Raw genomic sequence first — 18,851 nt, forward strand, 5'->3', positions numbered from 1 at the left:
AGCCGACCCTCCATGATCCATCTTTTTGGAAACCATGGAGGGACGTGCAAATTTGCAGGTGACTCAGCAGCTTAGGAATACTAGGAAGGCTTGAGATTCTAAAACTTGAATTTAGCCTCAGTGTGTAGTCCTTTCAATGTAAGGCTTGTAAGAACTGCGGCCATGGAAACATTGATTGATTTGGGTCTTCTCACATTATTTTCTCTCTGGCACAGGTGCCTTGAGCAACGAAAAAGATAAGAAATGAGGGAATAGAGTAAGAAGCAGTATCGGCAGCCACTGTGCTCTGTCTCCTTACACACATTCCTCCTGTTCACAGAACTCGTCCTTTTTCTTGCTTCTGTGTGTGTGTGTGTGTGTGTGTGTGTGTGTGTGTAATGTAATTGCCCCCATAGAAGTCTGTACAGTTACTAACATCAGGTCTATAGAACAGAACACGTTGCGGGGAGGGTGCACCAGGGTGGCTCAGTCGGTTAAGCTTCGGACTTCGGCCCAGGTCACGACCTCATGGTTTGTGGGCCCCATGTCGAGTTCTCTCTTTCCAATGCGGAGCCTGCTCAGGATCCTCTGCCCCTCCCTCTCTCTCTCCACCCCTACCCCACCCACACTTTCTTTCTCAAAAACAAACTAAAAGAACTGAATGCTGGAACACATGGTAGGATTAATGTGAGCAGGGAACCCTATCTACATCTTTCCCTCCTGTTTTTAAAAAGATTCCTATTGTGAATATCAGCAGAGAGAGAACGACACAGCAGTGTGTACACAGTTTATTCTGAGTGGACAAAATAGAACATGGAGGTGGCAATTGTGTTCTAGAACAGTTCAGACCCCGGGGGAGAAGGCTCACTACTGTGCCTTCGCTAAGTCAGTCAGGAGTCTAGGACCTTGGTCTTCACCGGGGGACACAGAAGAGTGCCAGCCTAGTGGCGGAACATTTAGCAGAGTTCTCCATAGCTTGAAAATCTCCAGGGGTGAGGGAGGGTGCTTCTCTCTTCTCTCTTCCCTTTCTATCTGTCTGTTTACTTATTTATTTTTGAAGTATGTTGACACACAACGTCACATTAGTATGTTGACAAGTCTATATGGTATGCTGTGCTCACCACAAGTATGGCCACCCTCAGTCACCATGCACATCGCTACTGCAGTATCATTGATGGGTTCCCTAGACTGTACCTTTCCTTCCCTTGACTTACTCACTCCATGACTGGAAGCCTATAACCCCCACTCTTCTCTCCTCTTTTTAATCTCATTTATTTGGCATTCGGATCTAGGTAGCCCCAGATGAACTGAGGGTCCATAGTCTCTCACTGCTGGAGACAGTCCTGGGGGCTGGTATTCTATTAAACCTGTAGTCACAGATGGGCTGCCTTGGTCCTGCCCCCAATCTTTGTTCTCATTGCATTTCCTCTCTTCACAGTGAAAATCTCAGACCTGCACATTCTCAAATCTCCTCAGGTTGTTCTCGTGTTATGAAAAGAATCTAGAACATTGGCTCTCAAAGGGGGCTTATGTTCTCCAAGGGGCGGAAGGCAGTTGGTGATGTCTGGAGATCTTTCTGGTGGTCAAGACTGAGCGGGGCTGTTGGAATCTAGGGAGTGGAGGCCAGGGAGGCTGCTCAGTGTCCTGCAGAGCACAGGACAGTGCTCCCAGCCATCAGGAATGACCTGATCCACAACGTCAATACTGTTGTGGTTGATTCTGGGTGTTACAGACTGAATTCTGTGTCTCTCCCCCCCGCCCCGAATGTGACTGAATTTAGAGACAGGGCCTTCAAAGAGGTAATTAAGGTTCAGGGAAGTCATAAGGATGGAGCTGTAAACCCATATGACGAGTTTCATCGAACCATCTGGGACACCAGGGAAGTGTGTCCCCAGAGAAAAGGCCGTGTGCAGCCACATTGAGAAGGCGGCCATCTACAAGGCGAGGAGAGAGGCCACAGGAGAAACCAAACCTGCTGACATCTTGACCTAGGATTCCCAGCTTCCAGAACTGGGGGAAAATGAATTTCTGTTGTTTCATCCTCTTGGCATGTGGTGTTTCGTCATGGCAACCTGAGCAGACTGCTACGCTAGGTAATGCGTTCTGGGGACAGCTTAGGAAATTAGGAGGAATACAGGGTTGACGGGGTGCCTGTGGGCAGTTTCTGCACCTCTTTGACTCTTAATTCCTCAGCTACATATTGGGGTTAGTGATGCCCATCATTTTGGGCTGTAGTGAGGATTAACCAATTTAGCGCATGCAAAGGGGCTGATATAAAGCAGGTGGCACAAATGTACCATTAGACCGTCAACTGCTTGCAGGCAGAGAGCTGCCATGTAGCTTTGTATCCACAGTACCTGGAAACCCCTGACACACTGTAGGCACATCTTAAATATGTGTGGGTTTAATCGAAGACACTGGATGCTGATTCAACAACTATTTTGAGCACCTTTTCTGTACCAGACACTGTGGGTACAGTGGTAAACACTAAGACATAGCCTCTGCCTTCAAGATTATATTCTAGTGGAGGAAGAGAAATAATGATCCAGAACAGGACTAAGGTTACATGTGATTTCAGATGGTTGTAAGTGTAGTGTTGAAATCAGTTAAGTGTTATGATGAGTAGCTGGGGGAGGATGCTTTAGATCATGTCGGAAAATTATCTGAGGAAGTGATTTTTGTTGTTCTGTTTGCTGATGAAAGGTGTGCTTCTTAAATTCTTCAAGAGTTGTTGCTCTTGTGAAGTGGATTTCCAATGCAGTGAACAACTCTTGGAACAATCTTCTCTTGATTTACCCGGTAGTTACATTCCAGGAAACCTCGGTATATCTTAACAACTGTGATTGTGCATGTACATGTAAAGGAATTAGGTTCTAGGCCCAGAAAGTTCCAAACAGGGTTTTCACCTCTGCAAATTTCCAATGGGATGGTCCGAAGTTGTGAGGGATGCCAGGGCTATCCTTTCTTGTGTGGGGGTATCCAAGACATTACAAGATGGTAAATACCTCTGGCCTCTTAAATTCCAGTCGAACCCCCCAATCACTGTGATATGCAATGCCTCTCCTCTCCCAACTCTGAAAACAGCCTCTAAAGGGCAGTCTAGCAACCTTTGAGAGTTAAGATTCTGCAGCTCTCCAGGGTCCTCTGAATCTTTCACCCAGCTGTTCTTATTCTCTAGAGACTTTAATCAGCCCACCTTGATCTCCTTCCCTCCCCTGGCTCCCATGACATTGCTGTCCTTGGGCTTTCTTCCTCTCCTTTGCCTCATCCCTGCCCGGTGGTCCGATCTGATTTCTCCTTCTCCCCTTGCCCTTCCATGTAGATCTGACCTTGGTCCCTTCTTTTTTCCTCTTGAAGGGTTTTCTTTGGTAAAACTTCAACACACTTCCAGACCATTAGTTCCCAAGCTGCTGTTTCTATGCTATTTAAGCCTATTGTTTCCAGCTGCCACCTGGAACTCCCTAAGTGAGCCCTAGGTTACATATGTCCAAAACCCAACTGGTCAGCTTTCTCTAAAACCTGTTATTCCTTTGGCCATACCTTTCTGTGTTAATGGCGACATCACCTGCTCGCTCAGCCTAAACGTGGTGGCCGTCTGATTGCTCTCACTCCTCACCATCCACATGATCGCTGCGCTCTGTCAGTTCTAAAGAATATTGGAATCAAATATTCAGGAGCAAGCCAGGGAGAGATGGGAGCAGCTCTGGTGGTGAAGGTTGGTGCCCTGGAAAGGGTCACTCTGATCTCACCCTTCTAATTTTTTGTTTTATTTAAAAATTTCTTTGGACTAGCCTAATTTTCCTAGACCCTGGGCATACTGCCCTGAGCTAATTTGTTTTCCCGAATTAATTACTAGCAGGGGGGTGGCAGCCTCATTTTCACAGAAGCCTTCTCTTTTGGAAGGAATGCCTTTTTATTCAAACAGTCCGATTTAGGTTCTTTGGCACCCAGTGTAAAGGGTGCCTTGACATTTCCATAAAGACATTGAAATGTTACCATCCTTGAAGAAACGGTTGCAGAATACAAAGCCTTTATCTTTTTCTTTTCCCCTAAGGAAGAAAAACATCACCAGCTTCATTATCTCAGTAAAATAACTTCCTCATTTGCTTTTCATGTTACCAGTGGAAGAAGATAATGATACAGTTTGTAAAAAATGAAAACAATTACGGATGATTTCATGAAATTTGCTTTTGATTTTTGTCTGTAAATAACACTTCAATTACAAGGTCAAAGTTGGCTTGTTAGGGTTATCTATTATTCTTCCGAGTGATCTTTAAAAGATCTGCTAGGAGAACAAAGACGCTTGAAAAGATGTCCCTTGTGATTGTTACTCCTACTGAGAAGCCAAAAGACAACTGACTGTGTAGGTTACATATTATATGTATGTATTTTTTAATTTCTGCGGAAAACCACATAACATGAAATCTACTTTCTTAACAAAATGTTTGAGGGCACAGTACAGTGTTGTTAATGATGTGAACATTGTCAGAGAAGAAAATCTCTAGAGCATTTTCATTTTGCAAAACTGAAACTCTATATCCATTGAACAGCAACTCCTCATTTTCCCCTCCCCTCAGCCAGTGGCAACACCATTCTGCTCTGTTCCTGTGAGTGTCACGACTTCGGATAGCTCATACGAGTGGAATTGTGAAATAGTTGGCCTTCTCAGACTGGCTTATTTCACTTAGCTCATAGTCTCAAGGGTCATCCATGGTGTAGCACATGACAAGATTCTTTCTGCTTTTAAGGGCTGAATAATATTCCATCATATGTATAAACTGCATTTTCTTTATCCATTCATCTGTTGATTGACATTTAGATTGATTCCACCTCTTGGCTACTTGTGAATAATGCTGCAATGAATATGGGCATGAAGATATCTCTTTGAGGTCCTGTTTTCTGTTAGGTTGGATAAATCCCAGAAATGAGATTATAATTCTTATGGTAGTTCTATTCTTAATTTTTTGGGGGGAATTCTCTATGTTGTTTTCTGCAGAGGCTGCACCATTTCACATTCCCAGCAGCCGTGTCCAAGGGCTCCAATTTCCAAACCATAGTTTGATCATGCAGATCAGAGTTTCTCAACTGACAGCAACGTTTCCCCCAGAGTACATTTGGCAGTGTTTTTAGAGACACTATTGGTTGTTACAACTGGGGTGGCGGGGAAGGAGCTGCCCTCAGTATCTAGTGTAAGGGTGCTGTTCAACATCCTATGAGGCACAGGACAGCCCTCCTCAACAAGCTATCCAGCTAAAATGCTACAACAGCCAGGCAGAGAACCTTGCTCTAGATGAAGGATCAGCAAACTCTGGCTCACAGACCAAATCCATCCCCGTCTGGTGTTGTAAATGATGTTTTATTGGGACACAGCCACAATCATCCATTTATGTGTCGTCAATGGCTGCATTCCCACTACAATGGCAGCCCGAGTAGTTGCAACAGAGATCATTTGGCTTGCAAAGCCCCAAATCTTTACTCTCTGGTGTCTTGTAGAACAAAGTTGCTGATTCTTGACCCAGGTTCAACAGAAAATCTTTCTTCTTACAAGAATTTTGGATATTAACTCCTTAGCAGATAGGCAGATGGCAAACATTTTCTCCCATTCCGTAGTTGGCTTTTATTGAGTTGCTTGCCTCCTTTGCTGTGAAGTTTTTCAGTTTGATATAAGTCCCACTTGCCTACTTTTACTTCTGCCTCTGGTTTTGGTGTCATAGCCAAGACATCATTTCCTGGACCAATGCTATGAAGCTTCTCTCCTTTGTTTTCTTCTAGGAGTATTATAGTTTCAGGTCTTATATTTAAGTTTTTAATTCATTTTGACCTGTTTTTTTTTTTATGGAAGGTGTAAGATGATGCAAACAGCCCAACAGGTATACAAGAAGATGCTCAGGATCAGTAACCAGGGAGATTGAATCAAAACCACAAGGAGACATCACATCACACCTGTTAGAATGGCCACTATAAACACACACACACACACACACACACACACACACACACACACACAGAAAATAATAGGTGCTGGTGAGGAGATGGTTGCTGTCAGTTGAGAAACTCTGATCTGTATGATCAAACTATGGTTGAAGAACAATAGGAATTATTACCCTAAAATTACAAAAAGTAGGGTGAGACCAAAGAATTGAAAATGATGGCATATTTGTCTCAGGTAAGTCGAGGTCTCCTCCGACGGGCTGTTATCACTGCCTCGTTTTGGAAAGCAGTTCACAAACAGCAGCAGTTGAAAAGTGCTCTAATAATGCAAATATGAGCTTAACCTACTTTTGCAGTAGGCGCTGAAAACAAAAACAATTCAACCCATTAGCATGTCCTAATGGAACTTTCTGGGTTTGGGGGTTGGCTATGGGTTGGAAAGCTGGAAAAAAAAACTAGTAGTTCTAGTTTCCACTTGAGCAAGGGTTTATTTTTTCTGCTTATCTGAATTCAGAACCAACACAGGCAGGGCGATTTTTGAAAGCACTCACGTGTTTCTCATTGTTTAGACAGGGCCAGAGGAAAAAAAAAATGGCTCAGTTTCACTGCAAATTGGCATCGACACATGTTTTTGAAAGTTAAAAACAGTATAACATTCATGAGTGAATCTCAAAGAATGTTGTCTTCTTGTCCTTTAGAATAAACACCTGTTTTGCAAATAGAGTAAAAGCCGTCTTTATTAAGAAACTGTTGGTTTTTTCTTCGTTGCTCTTCATCTGTTTTTAACCATTAGCATTTTAAAGTACAATTTGAAATGTTATCAAGATCATCATAATTTTAAATTTAAAAAAATTCCACATTTTATCAGGAATTCCAGTGAAGCCTTTTATAGCTGAATCTCTTCTTGACTTGAAAAGCAAAGGAAATACGTGTACCCTTTTCTCCTTTAATAAAATTCTCTGTAGTTACTCGATAACACTTTGCCAATCAGAGGAAGGGTGGTCTCGTCCTTGAAAGGAGCTCCATGCTGTGAGCTCTGCTATCATCCCTGTCTCCTGCGGCCACAGCAGATGCACTCGGTGACCCCAGTCTCCAGGTCACTAGTGCCATTGGACACGATGTCCTAACGAGACCATCTGGTGGATAAATGGCATCACTTCCTTTATACTTGGGATCATGAAAGAGGGCAATGAGAACAGACTCCTCATAAGAAACTCTTCCCGGAAACCCCCATTTCCATACACCCCACGGGACTCAACTTAAATCCTGTCTGTCCGTGCTTCCCCAGTCAATACCCAGCCGCCTCTCTTGTAGGCTGGTGCAGCATGGCAGTAATTGGGACACGTTTGACCACAGGCTTTTTCTTTCTCTGTCCCTCAGGTTACCACGGCCTCTACTGTGAGGAGGAATACAATGAGTGTCTCTCTGCCCCGTGCCTGAACGCAGCCACCTGCAGGGACCTCATTAATGGCTATGAGTGCGTGTGCCTGGCCGAGTACAAAGGTGAGCACCAACCAGTTGGCCTTCTGGGGCCAGAGCAGCCCGAACAACCTCATGCCTTTCTCAGCTTAAATGCACCAGCCTCTAACTGGAGCATTACCTCAGTCAGAATCCAAACCAAAGTCTCGAGGTGGGATGATTCATGGGGCCGAAGAGACCAGCTTGCAAGTCTGGGGTATCCTCCTGATAGATGGAAACATTCCTCTGCTGCCCTTTCCTTCTTCCTGTATCCTCTGTGGCTTCTGTGTTGACTGTGTTAAGAAGCTGATGATAAAAATTGAGGTGCAGCACGCTGTCCCACACCGACCTGAGGATATGGCGGTGGGAAACACAGGGAGGGGAGCACGGCACTGTGGGGCCAGCAGGGTGACATGGGACACCGTGCTCTCTGGTGGAAGACCCAGGTGGAATCTCACACGTTGGCCGCAAAGCTAATTCTCGTTAAATGAGTCAGTTGCAAGGGAAATGTTAGCTCATTTGAGTGGATGCGTGTCAAAGTCACTCTGGAAAAAGCTGACATTGACAGAGTGTTTATAATGTTCAGACCTTGTTCTCAGCCCTTATGTGCACGAACTCATAAAGCCCTCACAATGGCCCTGTGAGGTGGAAGTGGTGTCCCTCAGAAGCCCGGCCAGCATGTCCCCAAAGCCCTTTCTTCTCACTCCCCAGTGAGCTCAGTGGTGTGGTTCTGTTCAAGCCCAGATACCCTTGAATGGCAGCACGCCAGGAAATCCATGTTTATCAGCTGCCACACACATTTCTCTAAGCCACAACTTCAGGGCTGGGTTTGGATTTTTGTAATGCCTTTGAGGCTGCTATTTATGGCCATTTAATTTAACCTCTTGCTCCCACTGCTGCTTACTTGATACCATCCATCTGCTGGGCGGCCTTCCTTCTCATTGGATGGACCCACCTTTATTTAGTGGTGTTTTGGTGAGCCTTAAGGGTTTGTAGACCACATGGATGAACTCGATCTAGTCTCTGGTGGGCAGGGATGAGGCTGGGCCAAGGGGTCGCTCCACGTTCAGCAGTTTCCGATGCTTCTTTCTGAGTGTGATGCCCAATTAGAACCAAACTCCCCCACTTCTGCAAGGGCAGCGGTGTTGGCTTCATTCACGTGGATTTCATTTACAGGTTTTTTCAGAGTATTGAGAAATAGGGCATCTGCTCTGGAAAGAAGAATAAAGGAGCGATGAATCAGGAGACCTAAGCAGCCCACCCTCATCGTCCCACTGGCTTCCTGCTGAGCCTGGATTAATCTCTGAACGTGTTATTGTGTCTGTATAAAGTAAGGACAGTGATGCCTACTGACATTTTGAGGTTCTTCAGTGGCAGAATTAGTAGTGGATATGCTTCAAAAAGTAAAAATTCCAAAATTCTTCAGTCCCTGATGCAATTGTTTCTTATCTTGGAGGCAATGATTGTGCATCATGACTAAACGGCAAAAACACAACACATGATGAACCATAGATACATAGACCGGTCATCCTTCCATTTTTGCTCTAAATTCTACCCCTTCTTTTTTATTTTAGGTTTATTTATTTTTGAGAGGGAGAGAGCACAGGTCGGGTAGAGAGAGAGGGAGACAGAGAATCCCAAGCAGGCACCTTGCTATTAGCACAGAGCCTGATGCAGGGCTCGATCTCACGAACTCCAAGATTATCCTGAGCTGATATCAAGAGTCAGACGCTTAACTGACTGAGCCACCCAGGTGCCCCACCCCTTCTTTTTATTTTTCTAAGTTTATCTATTCTTGAGAAAGAGAGAGTATGTGCAGGGGAAGGGCAGAGAGAGGAGGAGAATCTCAAGCAGCTCCACACTGTTAATGTGGAGCTGGACACAAGGCTCAAACTCACAAAACCATGAGATCAGGACCTGAGTCGAAATCAGGGGTTGGACGCTCAACTGACTGAGCCACCCAGGCGCCCCTAAATTCCACCCCTTCTGTCTTTCTGAGACTCCCCTCCATCAGTCACCATCTCTGCTAGGGACGACCCAAGAAGGACGATGACCCTGGAGAGTGTCCCAAACATATCCAAGGATTTAGAGTCTTAAGAAAAGGATGCAGGTGTTGGGAACTTCACACACAACAGGGTCAGAGCGTAGGGTTCTGGGGAGGATTGACTCAATGGCCAGCTGAGCTCAAAGGACCCCCGGTTTCCCAAGAGGAAATACATGCTGAGTATGACCTGCACGTGACCTCCTGAGGTGGGGGACTCCACTGGTCTCAGGGAGGCCGGCTGTCCTCTGCTGCAGTCGGGCTGAGCTGGTCCTTTATTTGCTGTGTGGCTGAGACAGAATGGTCTCTATTCATCCCTGGAGAGGCTTGAAAACCCTGAGTTGGGAGGCCTCCACCCTGCGCTGTGGTAGACAGAGTCCTGCCGGCCAGCCTGTCCAGCACGGAGGGAAGTCTCTGGTGACATCTGCCTATGCCTGACGTTTTCTCCCTTCCTCCTCCTGGCCAGTATGAGGAGTCTGTCCTGGCCACTCAAAAATGGAAGACAATCTAGGAAATAAATATGAAATTGCCACAGCAGCCAACAGCCCTCGCCATGCAGGAGACAAAGTGAGAAAAATGCTGTATGCTACTCAGTGTTGAATCTGGATCCAGAAGACCCAGAGGAGGAGCTAGTTCATGGTGGAAGTGAAGATCTGAGGAAAAGAAAATCGTGGCAGATAAGATAGGACATGGGGGAGGAGCTCCAGGAGATCTGTGTCCATCGGAATGACAAATGCACTGGAAGAACACGTGGCAGTAAACCAGAATCCAAGAGTTGCTAGGAGGAGTCCGAGGCCTGGAGAAAACTGAAGTTTTCATAGAGAATGAATGCGTGTACAGAGGGCCAGAGGCATTAATGAAGGGGAAGGCACACAGTTTGGGATTTCCTGGTAAAAGTTCCAAATCTGAGGAGGAAGAGAATATTTTCTATAAAAGTCTTCATAGGGAGTACGGGTTACATACAAAAGGTAGAGATTCAGGTCCACACTGGCCTGCCCTTCTCTGTGATGAGGCCAAGCAATCATGCAGCAGTATTTTAGGTTGCACAATGGAAAGGACTGGCTGTTACAAGATCCTTGACATTCAAGGGCAAAAGAAAGACATTTTGCACATTTAAGGATATGGAAAACATAACACCATGTGCCCTTTCTAAGAAAATTATTTTATTCTATCATCTGTCTCTCTCTCTCTCTCTCTATCATCTATTTATCATCTATCTATCATCAGTCTGTCATTTTGAGAGAGAGTGAATGAAGGGCAGAGGGAGAGAGAGAACCTTAAGCAGGCTTTGCGCTATGCAGGGCTCGATCCATCCCATGACCCTGGGATCAATGACCTAAGCCAATATCAAGAGTCAATGGACTGAGCCACCCAGGCGCCCCAAGAAAATTATTTTAGAACATATTCTTACTGGACTGGGACTAAATCAGAACACATATAACTAGATAGTTAGAGAACAGGAATAAGAGGGTTGAACAGACTCTTTTAAGTGCAGGGATAAACCTAAACAGAGGATATTAAAGTGATTGTGGCTGGTAATTTAATGTTAAAGAGAAGTCTTTTGGAAAAAAAATATCTACAGTTGCTTTACTCATGCATTCTGCATAAAGAATCACTACAAAGTAGTGGCTTGAAATAATACCATTTTAGTATCCAACACTTCCTTTGGTCCAGGCATGTTTTAGTGGATGGGAATCAAGGTGCTGGCTGGACTCAGTTCTCATTGGAAGCTTGGATAGGAAAGTGTCAACCTCCTCATTCCCCAACTTGTTGACAGAATTCATATCCTTGTGGCCATAGACTTCATGACAGCTTGCTCCCTGAAAGCTCACAATGAAAGGGAGATGAAAGAAAGCTTGTGTGTTTCATGCCTCTAACTTCAGGAGAGGAGGCCTGGACCCTCTTTAAATCATCATCATCATCATCATCATCATCATCATCTCACCTGATTAAGTCAGACCCACCTACAATCAACACAAAGTTTAACTGCATCTTCAAAATCTCTTAACCTTTGCCAGATGCTATTGGTTCAAAGCTCACATACAAAGGAAGGGTACAACTCATCAGGGGTCACCTTATGGTGTGTCCATTATACCCATTCTTAAAAAAAATGGAAATGATTACATTCAAGTTTCCTAACATTTTAACTAAATCCATGAGTTGAAGGGGATGGAGATGGGAGGGATTGGAAGCCATGCATGTGTGTTAAAGATCTCTTGCCAATGGGGAGGTAAAGTGATCATCTAATTTGGGTATATTTGTAGACAGCTTTAGGTTTGAATTTAAATGAGATTCCTGAAGGCAAAGCCTAGCACCATAAATGGTAGAACTTTAAAAATGTTTTTTTAATGTTTATTTATTTTTGAGAGAGAGAGACAGTGTGTGATCAGGGAGGGGCAGAGAGAGAGGGAGACACAGAACTGGGAGCAGGCTCCAGGCTCCAAGCTGTCAGCACAGAGCCTGATGCAGGGCTCAAACCCACGAGCTATGAGATCATGACCTGAACTAAAGTCAGATGTTTAACTGACTGAGCCACCAGGCGCCCCTAAATGGTAGAACTCCTAAAGTCATATTTGGGGGGAGGGTGGGTGGTAGAAGAAACTAAAGGAGGTGGAAGGGGCAAAGTCTTGCTCTCCTGATCCAGAGGAAAAGTGTGACACAAGATCTTGTGTCTTTCTCTCCTTGGGGGATGGACATCTGTCTCTCTAGGGAAGCATTTTTTCGATCATAGATTTACATATAGGATGGGTGCATAGATTCAGAGAGCTACCGGATGGGTGAGCAGTGAGTCCTAACTAGTCCTTACTTCTGGAGTTAGAACCTAAGCCGGTGGTGTGTGTGGGAGAACTGGGACTTTAACCTCCTCCTTCACACATACATTTTTTCAAGAGGTGATTTTTTACTGTTTTATGTTAAAATCCAACTTAAATAAATTAATACAACCTCCCGAAAAGAATGAGTGTAATGGGAGCTCAGGCAAGTATAGCTAAAGAGCATTTTGAGAAAGGAAAGCAATGAGGGGGAACTTCCGCCAGATGTTTTATTATCATTTATTTATTATTCCTACATTCACATGTTATGGGTACAAGAATGGACAGCCAACCAAAACTGAATAATGGCCCAGAAACTATTGTCTAGAATAATGTATGGCTCTTCAAAAAATGCGATGAATGGGAAAGATTTTTTTTTCATAAATGGTGCAGGGGAAATTGGGCTGCTACACAGAAAAAAAGAAATGTTTTTAAACTTCTTCATAAATTCTATGTGAATTGAATTGGACCTTGTCTACACCACCCTGTGTTAACCCATCTGAAGGCTTTTCAGTGTGATCCTGAAGCCTTCTCTTCCAGCTTCCAATTGCTGTTCCTGCTTCTTTGCCCCATTGACTGCTGGGTCCCTTTTGGAATTCACTCTGCTTGAGTTTCCTTCTGCAGCTCCATTCCTGTCCCCTGACTCTTGTCTCCCTGCCTTCACTGAATCTTTGTCCTCGGGATGCCATGAATGTCATTGGTCTCCATGGTTTCCTTCTTGTCCCTTTTCTCTGTCCTCTCCTTTTTGCCCTCATCCAGTCCTGTATCTACTGACTGTAGTGTTGGTCTCTGGATATATGGTATCTCTCTCCTGAAGCTCTTCCAACCTGGTCTTTGTATTTGCCGTGACAATGATGGTCAACCTTGTAGAAATTCCTTCTTTTTTTCTTTAAGTTTATTTATTTATTTTGAAAGAGACAGAGAGATCCCCAGCAGGGGAGGGGCAGAGAGAGAGGGAGAGAGAGAGAATCCCAAGCATGGAGCATGACATGGGGCTCGAACTCACGAACCCTGAGATCATGACTCGAGCCAAAGTCAAGAGTCAGATGCTGGGGCACCTGGGTGGCTCAGTTGGTTAAGTGGCGACTTCAGCTCAGGTCATGATCTTGCGGTTTGTGGGTTCAAGTCCCGCGTCGGGTTCTGGGCTGTCAGCTCAGAGCCTGGAGCCTGCTTCAGATTCTGTGTCTCCCTCCCTCTCTGCCCCTCCCCCACTCATGCTCTGTCTCTCTCTCTCTCTGTCTCAAAAATAAATAAACTTTAAAAACATTTTTTTAAAAAAGAGTCAGACACTTAACCTCTTTCTTACACCAAGTCATAATCTCCTGAAAGGCAGTGACTACATAGGTCCTTCTCTCTCTCTCTCTCTTTAATTTTTTTAATTCTCTGCAGCCCTTGATGTAATGGCTTGCACAAAGACAAATGCTCAAAAGCCATCTTTAGTTGAATTGAAATTGCCACTTAACATGCTAATTAAATAAAGGAACCCAATGTGAAGATTTTCCTAGAAAATTTCTGCTGTGGATCATGAAATTGTTAGAAGCAAAATGCATGGAGGACTCAGGGTAACCTCCCATGTCAGACGTGCATTAGTGCTCGTCCCCCCTCCAGAATAAGCTCAGAGCTAGTGCATGACTAACTAGTGCTTCGCTTGCGCTCACAACTTCTATTGTCAAAATGTCAAGTGGCCCCATATGCTGTCAATTTTTATTTTTTGCAGAACAAACTCAATGATCAACAATATAGTCATGTGGAATTTGGGGTGGCCAGAGTTAGAGAGAAAGTATTTCAGTTTTTAATTATGAAAATGACACAACACTAATAAAATTTTGGAAAAAAAAGAAAATTCAGAATTGCTCAAGCTTTACAACAGAGCACAAGAGTAGTTATTATTGCTGCTGGTCCCATTCTTTTTAAATATCCCAGCTTTTATGGTTACAGTTGCGTATGCTGTGATTTTATATCGTTCTGCTCATACCTTCCTTTTCGTGGTATGTTTGATTTGGATACTGCCAGGAAGTCTCACTAGTTCTGTATTGAGTGGCTATGTAATATTCCCGTGGGGGAATACTTACCCATTTCCTTGTATCTGACGTGGGGCTGTGATACATACTTCTGAAATGAACATCTTTATTCAGAAAATGTTTAATACTTTCTGAATTTTGGGTGAGAGGGGGAGAATTGGGTTTCAGAAATGAAATCACTGGATTATGGATGCAATCACATTGTACCTGATCATTTATTTTAAACGCCTACAGACATTTATAATTGAAAAATTGATAACTCTTTCTTTGTTTGCTAGAATTATTTTTCTCATGCAGTGAACAAATTTCTGGGTATTTTATGCATGTGGCCTCTCTCAAGTAGTGGGGTAGATACAAAAATGGGCAAGTCAGGGTTTCTTCCATTTTTAGGCTAATACTTAGCCAGAGAAGCAGACAGAGACTGGCACACACACAAGGAAAACTGAGGCCAAGGTCGACATGTCTATGGTAATTTCTGAAAGAGTTTAGAAATGATTGGGTTCTGTGATGGTTAAAATAATGAAAAAATTTTTGTGGAGGAAGTAAGTTTGAATAAAATAAGATGATGTCTTACTAAGAGAGAACACTTACAGTTATATTTCTTTACCTGGCTTAATTTTTTTTGGAGATAAAATAGTGACCCTCAGTTTTCAAAATATTAATGATGACTAAATAGCGAGGGCAACAATGATTTATAATTGGCGCACTACTCTTTGAATGTTTTCTCATTTTAGTTCTAAAATTAACTTCTATACAGAGCCCTATTGGAATTGAGATCTTTTCAGAAACATTGCCTCTCTATCCCTTCATATGAAAAGTATGAATTTTTATTAGTTTTGACTGAATTACAGTTTATTTTTGCTTGAGACTAAACATTAGTTTCGTAATCGTGCGTGCTACATCCTTTGCCAATGGGTGATGCATGTGTCGCTCCACGGACTTAATTTGAAGTATGGACCTAGTTTTCCCTGAAAAAATAGGGTGTTTTGGAGGCAGATTTGGAATGACTTCTCACTCCCCTGGCAAACTTCACCTGTGTGTCAGCCAAAGTACACTGACTGTCACCCCTCCCAGCAGAACAGAATTCTGGTGATACATCCAGAATTTCTTACATTAAATGATGGCGTCCGCTCTAAAGGACCTCAGAGACCCATCGGGGGGAATCAGGAGCACAGATAAGTGATGCTCTGACACAGTAAACTCTCTAACAGCACGAATCACAGCATGCTGTCAGTGCACAATGGCGGAGAGATGGAGCTCTGTCTTGTGAGAGTCAGGTTCAGCTTTCCTGAGAAAGGGCGTTTGAGTTAGACTTTGACAGATAGAATGTGCCGGTGAAGAGTGGCTTGGGCAGAGGTGAAGGAAGGCATTCTTGTCAGAGGGAAGAGATGTCCAGCCTTCAGTGTGCCACCAGTGCTCAGGGTCTCTGGGGAAGGCCCCAAGGTAGGGCCCTGGGGCCCTGAGGACGAGAGTTGGAATAGAGCCACCCTGGCACATCAGTGGTGTTCGTGACTGTCCGTTCTCTGTATTCAAGGCTTGTAGCTCGTGGTTGTTCAGCTCTTATCGACAAGCGGAGCAGTATGACAAATGTTTTTTATATGAGGATTAGCAAGGCTTAGAGTATAGCAATGGGAGTAGCCAAGCACTCACCGGGGACTTTGGAGACCCTCCCGCTTCAGAGTCCTCGTGTTTCTGTGAAGATAAGCTTTTGTCCGATCTCTCTGCCAGAAAGCTCTCAGTGGATCTCAAGTGACCCAGTATCTTTTGAAAAAGAGAAGTAACAAGGGAAAAAAAATCATTCCCAAAAAGAAAAAAGACATCCACAAGATGAAAATTGCTATTATCCTGGGTATTTTCATCAAATCTGTCTTATTGAAGTCTTTTAAGTGTAAGGTGTTTAAATATTTTGTTTCGAATTTGCTTTTCAGCCTCCTTTGAAAAATGTGGTGCTCTGTGTGTTAATACATTCATTGTGTTACTATCACACAGGCCTGACTGGCTAATGTGTTGCTAGAAACCTAGTAAAGATCATTCTTGATTGCTTGCACTTGAGCTGTAACGGACATCTTTTTAGATTCCAGTCATCTCCAAACCTGGGTTATGGCTCTATTTCCGATGACATTTGGAAGTCTCTTTTGTCACCTGGTTTCCATTGATCAGTTCCAGGGGAACTTGAAAGTATGTGAATCTTCTTTTTTTGATAAACACTCTGAAGCAGAAAAGACTGTTTTGTATTTTATTCTTTTGGTTGAGTTTGTGCTGCTTGGGAATCAGTGAGAAAGCAGAGATAGAAACTTCTGGGCGAAAAGGCCATACACACCCAAGTGAGGAAGAATCGCCAGCTTTGTGCATGTCTTTACATTAGTTTGATTTCGTATATTACCAGGAAGCTTGGGTTGGTTAAGGACAGTGAAAGTCAAGGAGGCTCATTCCTGTTACTGGAGACAGGGAGGGAGCTACGGTAGGGCTTGGGGGGGTGGGTGAGGCGCTTTGCCTCCCACCAGGCCCGAGGCGGTGGGATTGAGGTGGTGGTTACAGGGAGAAAAGCCAGACAACGATCTGAAAGACACTTTAGGAAAATATCTGGCGGAATATTATTCATGGGTTGGATATGAGGGGCAAAGGATAAAATGGAGTGAAAAACCGTCCATTCTAAATGCTTTGCCAGGCTCCAATGTGTTACTAGTAGGAATACAGATGGGCAATTCTGTTTCTATTTTCTCTTACACTTTTTTCCTCTTCTTGAGCCCAACTTCATAAGACAATGAAAAAGAAATTGATAGACAAAAATCCCAGCGAGAATAATTTCAGTGACTAAATCATGAGTCATTGGGCGTGGCAGTCGTTTGCACAATGATGAGCTAAGTCATGAAGTGGAGAGCAAACTAAGTAAATAATGTTCAGTTACTATTAGCTTTATGCTTATTTTTTCATGAGGCCGTCAGGAAGGGCGACCGTACCATAGTGTATATTCTTACCCAGAATATAATGTAATCTGTCTTCCCCTCCAAAGGGCGGGGGGGGGGGGGGGGGGGAGAGAGAGAGAGAGAGAGAGAGAGAGAGAGAGAGAGAGAGGGAGAACAATCCATTCACCCATCTTGGCATTCCAGTGAAACAACGGCAAAAAATCTTACCTTTCAAATCGTGTTAGTTTTTTAAATTTTTTAATTAAAATTATGAAATAATAAGTAGTATTGAAAAAAATTCCAACAATATAGAACTCCCTGATGTGAAAGCCAAAAATAATTGAGTCCTTCACTCCTACTTTTGCACACATAGGATTTTTTTGCACCCATGGGAAATGGCTTTTGCTGTAAAGACTTTTTAAGTGAAGTCTTTTTGTGAAATGGGCTGCATAGAATTTTCGTGAAATGGGCGGCACCATACCTCCATGGCCAGTCTGAGCTCACTCTCAGCAAAGTACTTAGCAGGTACAGACACAGATTTGGATCACTGGTGGTTTCAAATCCCAGCTGCCTCCCTGACCAACCTCGTGATCTTGTACCCTTTCATCAGTCTCTTCATCTGCAAAATGGGAGAATAAGGCTATTTGTCTCTAAGTGTTGTTACAAAGATCAGATCAGATGCAAAGCCCAGTGTGAGGGGCTGGGATGTGGCTTGTGGGCAACACGTGTGAACTCTGGAACACGGTGATCCCGTGTGGCTTCCTCTCCATCCTGCAGTTTCCCCAAATAGAACCAGCGCTCATTTCAATATGACTCCACATCTTCACCTTCAGGATGCTGCTTATTGATTGGATCGATACCTTATAAAGCATGTCTGGCCATTTTCTGTTCCTTTTGGAGACTTGAAAACATGTCACTGATAAATTTTATCTTGCAGGGTTTTATCTTTGTGTCCGCTGGGCACTGGGACTTGTGGTATGAGAAGGTACAGATAAATGACTATAGTAGGACCTGAGAGCAGAGAATGAATTTGCTGTGTTCTCCTAAGGCACGGCCTTACAACAAACTAGCCAAGAGTGGGCACGTGTGGCATGCACATGCGCTTGCACAGACACACTTGCACACACGTGTGCACCTCTGGGAACCTGTCTTTGCATAGTTCCAAGCTGTTCAGACACTTTGCTTTCAATGGCCCTGGGGGTGGAGATTCCTTAACAAGTTACGCCTTCTGTGTCTGTCTCTCTGCAGGAATCCACTGCGAGTCTTACAAGGACCCCTGCGCGAATGTCAGCTGTCTGAACGGAGGCACCTGTGACAGCGAGGGCCTCAATGGCACATGTGTCTGTGCACCAGGGTTTACAGGCAAGTGATCCGAGAACTGAGTTTTCAGATTTACCACCAAATCCCTAAGATTGCAGCTGTTAAAAAAAAAAAAACTCAGAAATCTCGGTGCATACATTATTGCAAAAATATGAACACCACTGCAAAAATGTAACGAGGCGGCGGTGCTTGGATGAAAATCTACTTTAAAACAATTGTGCATGTTGTCACTAAATGAGGCTCTTCGGAATTCAGCACTCGCTACAGAGGCTTGCTGAGATTGCCATTGCTAAGCGTTTCCAGAGCTGCAGCTTTGAAACATGAGAAATAAGCCATTACACCAATGCCCGAGAAAGTGTACGTGTTTGTGGAAGAAGGGGAAAGG

The 18,851-nt window shown here is 43.9% G+C and overlaps 1 protein-coding gene across 1 annotated transcript in view; it reads left to right on the forward strand.

The window, feature by feature from the left end:
• Positions 1-18,851, forward strand: part of DNER (delta/notch like EGF repeat containing) — a 292,299-nt gene that overhangs the window by 245,598 nt on the left and 27,850 nt on the right. The window contains exons 11-12 of the mRNA XM_029932873.1: positions 7,291-7,413; positions 18,395-18,508. Coding sequence (XP_029788733.1) covers positions 7,291-7,413; positions 18,395-18,508 — 237 coding nt within the window. The remainder of the gene's footprint in view (positions 1-7,290; positions 7,414-18,394; positions 18,509-18,851) is intronic.

This window comes from Suricata suricatta, chromosome 3, assembly GCF_006229205.1.
Source record: "Suricata suricatta isolate VVHF042 chromosome 3, meerkat_22Aug2017_6uvM2_HiC, whole genome shotgun sequence".
Lineage (NCBI taxonomy): Eukaryota > Metazoa > Chordata > Mammalia > Carnivora > Herpestidae > Suricata > Suricata suricatta.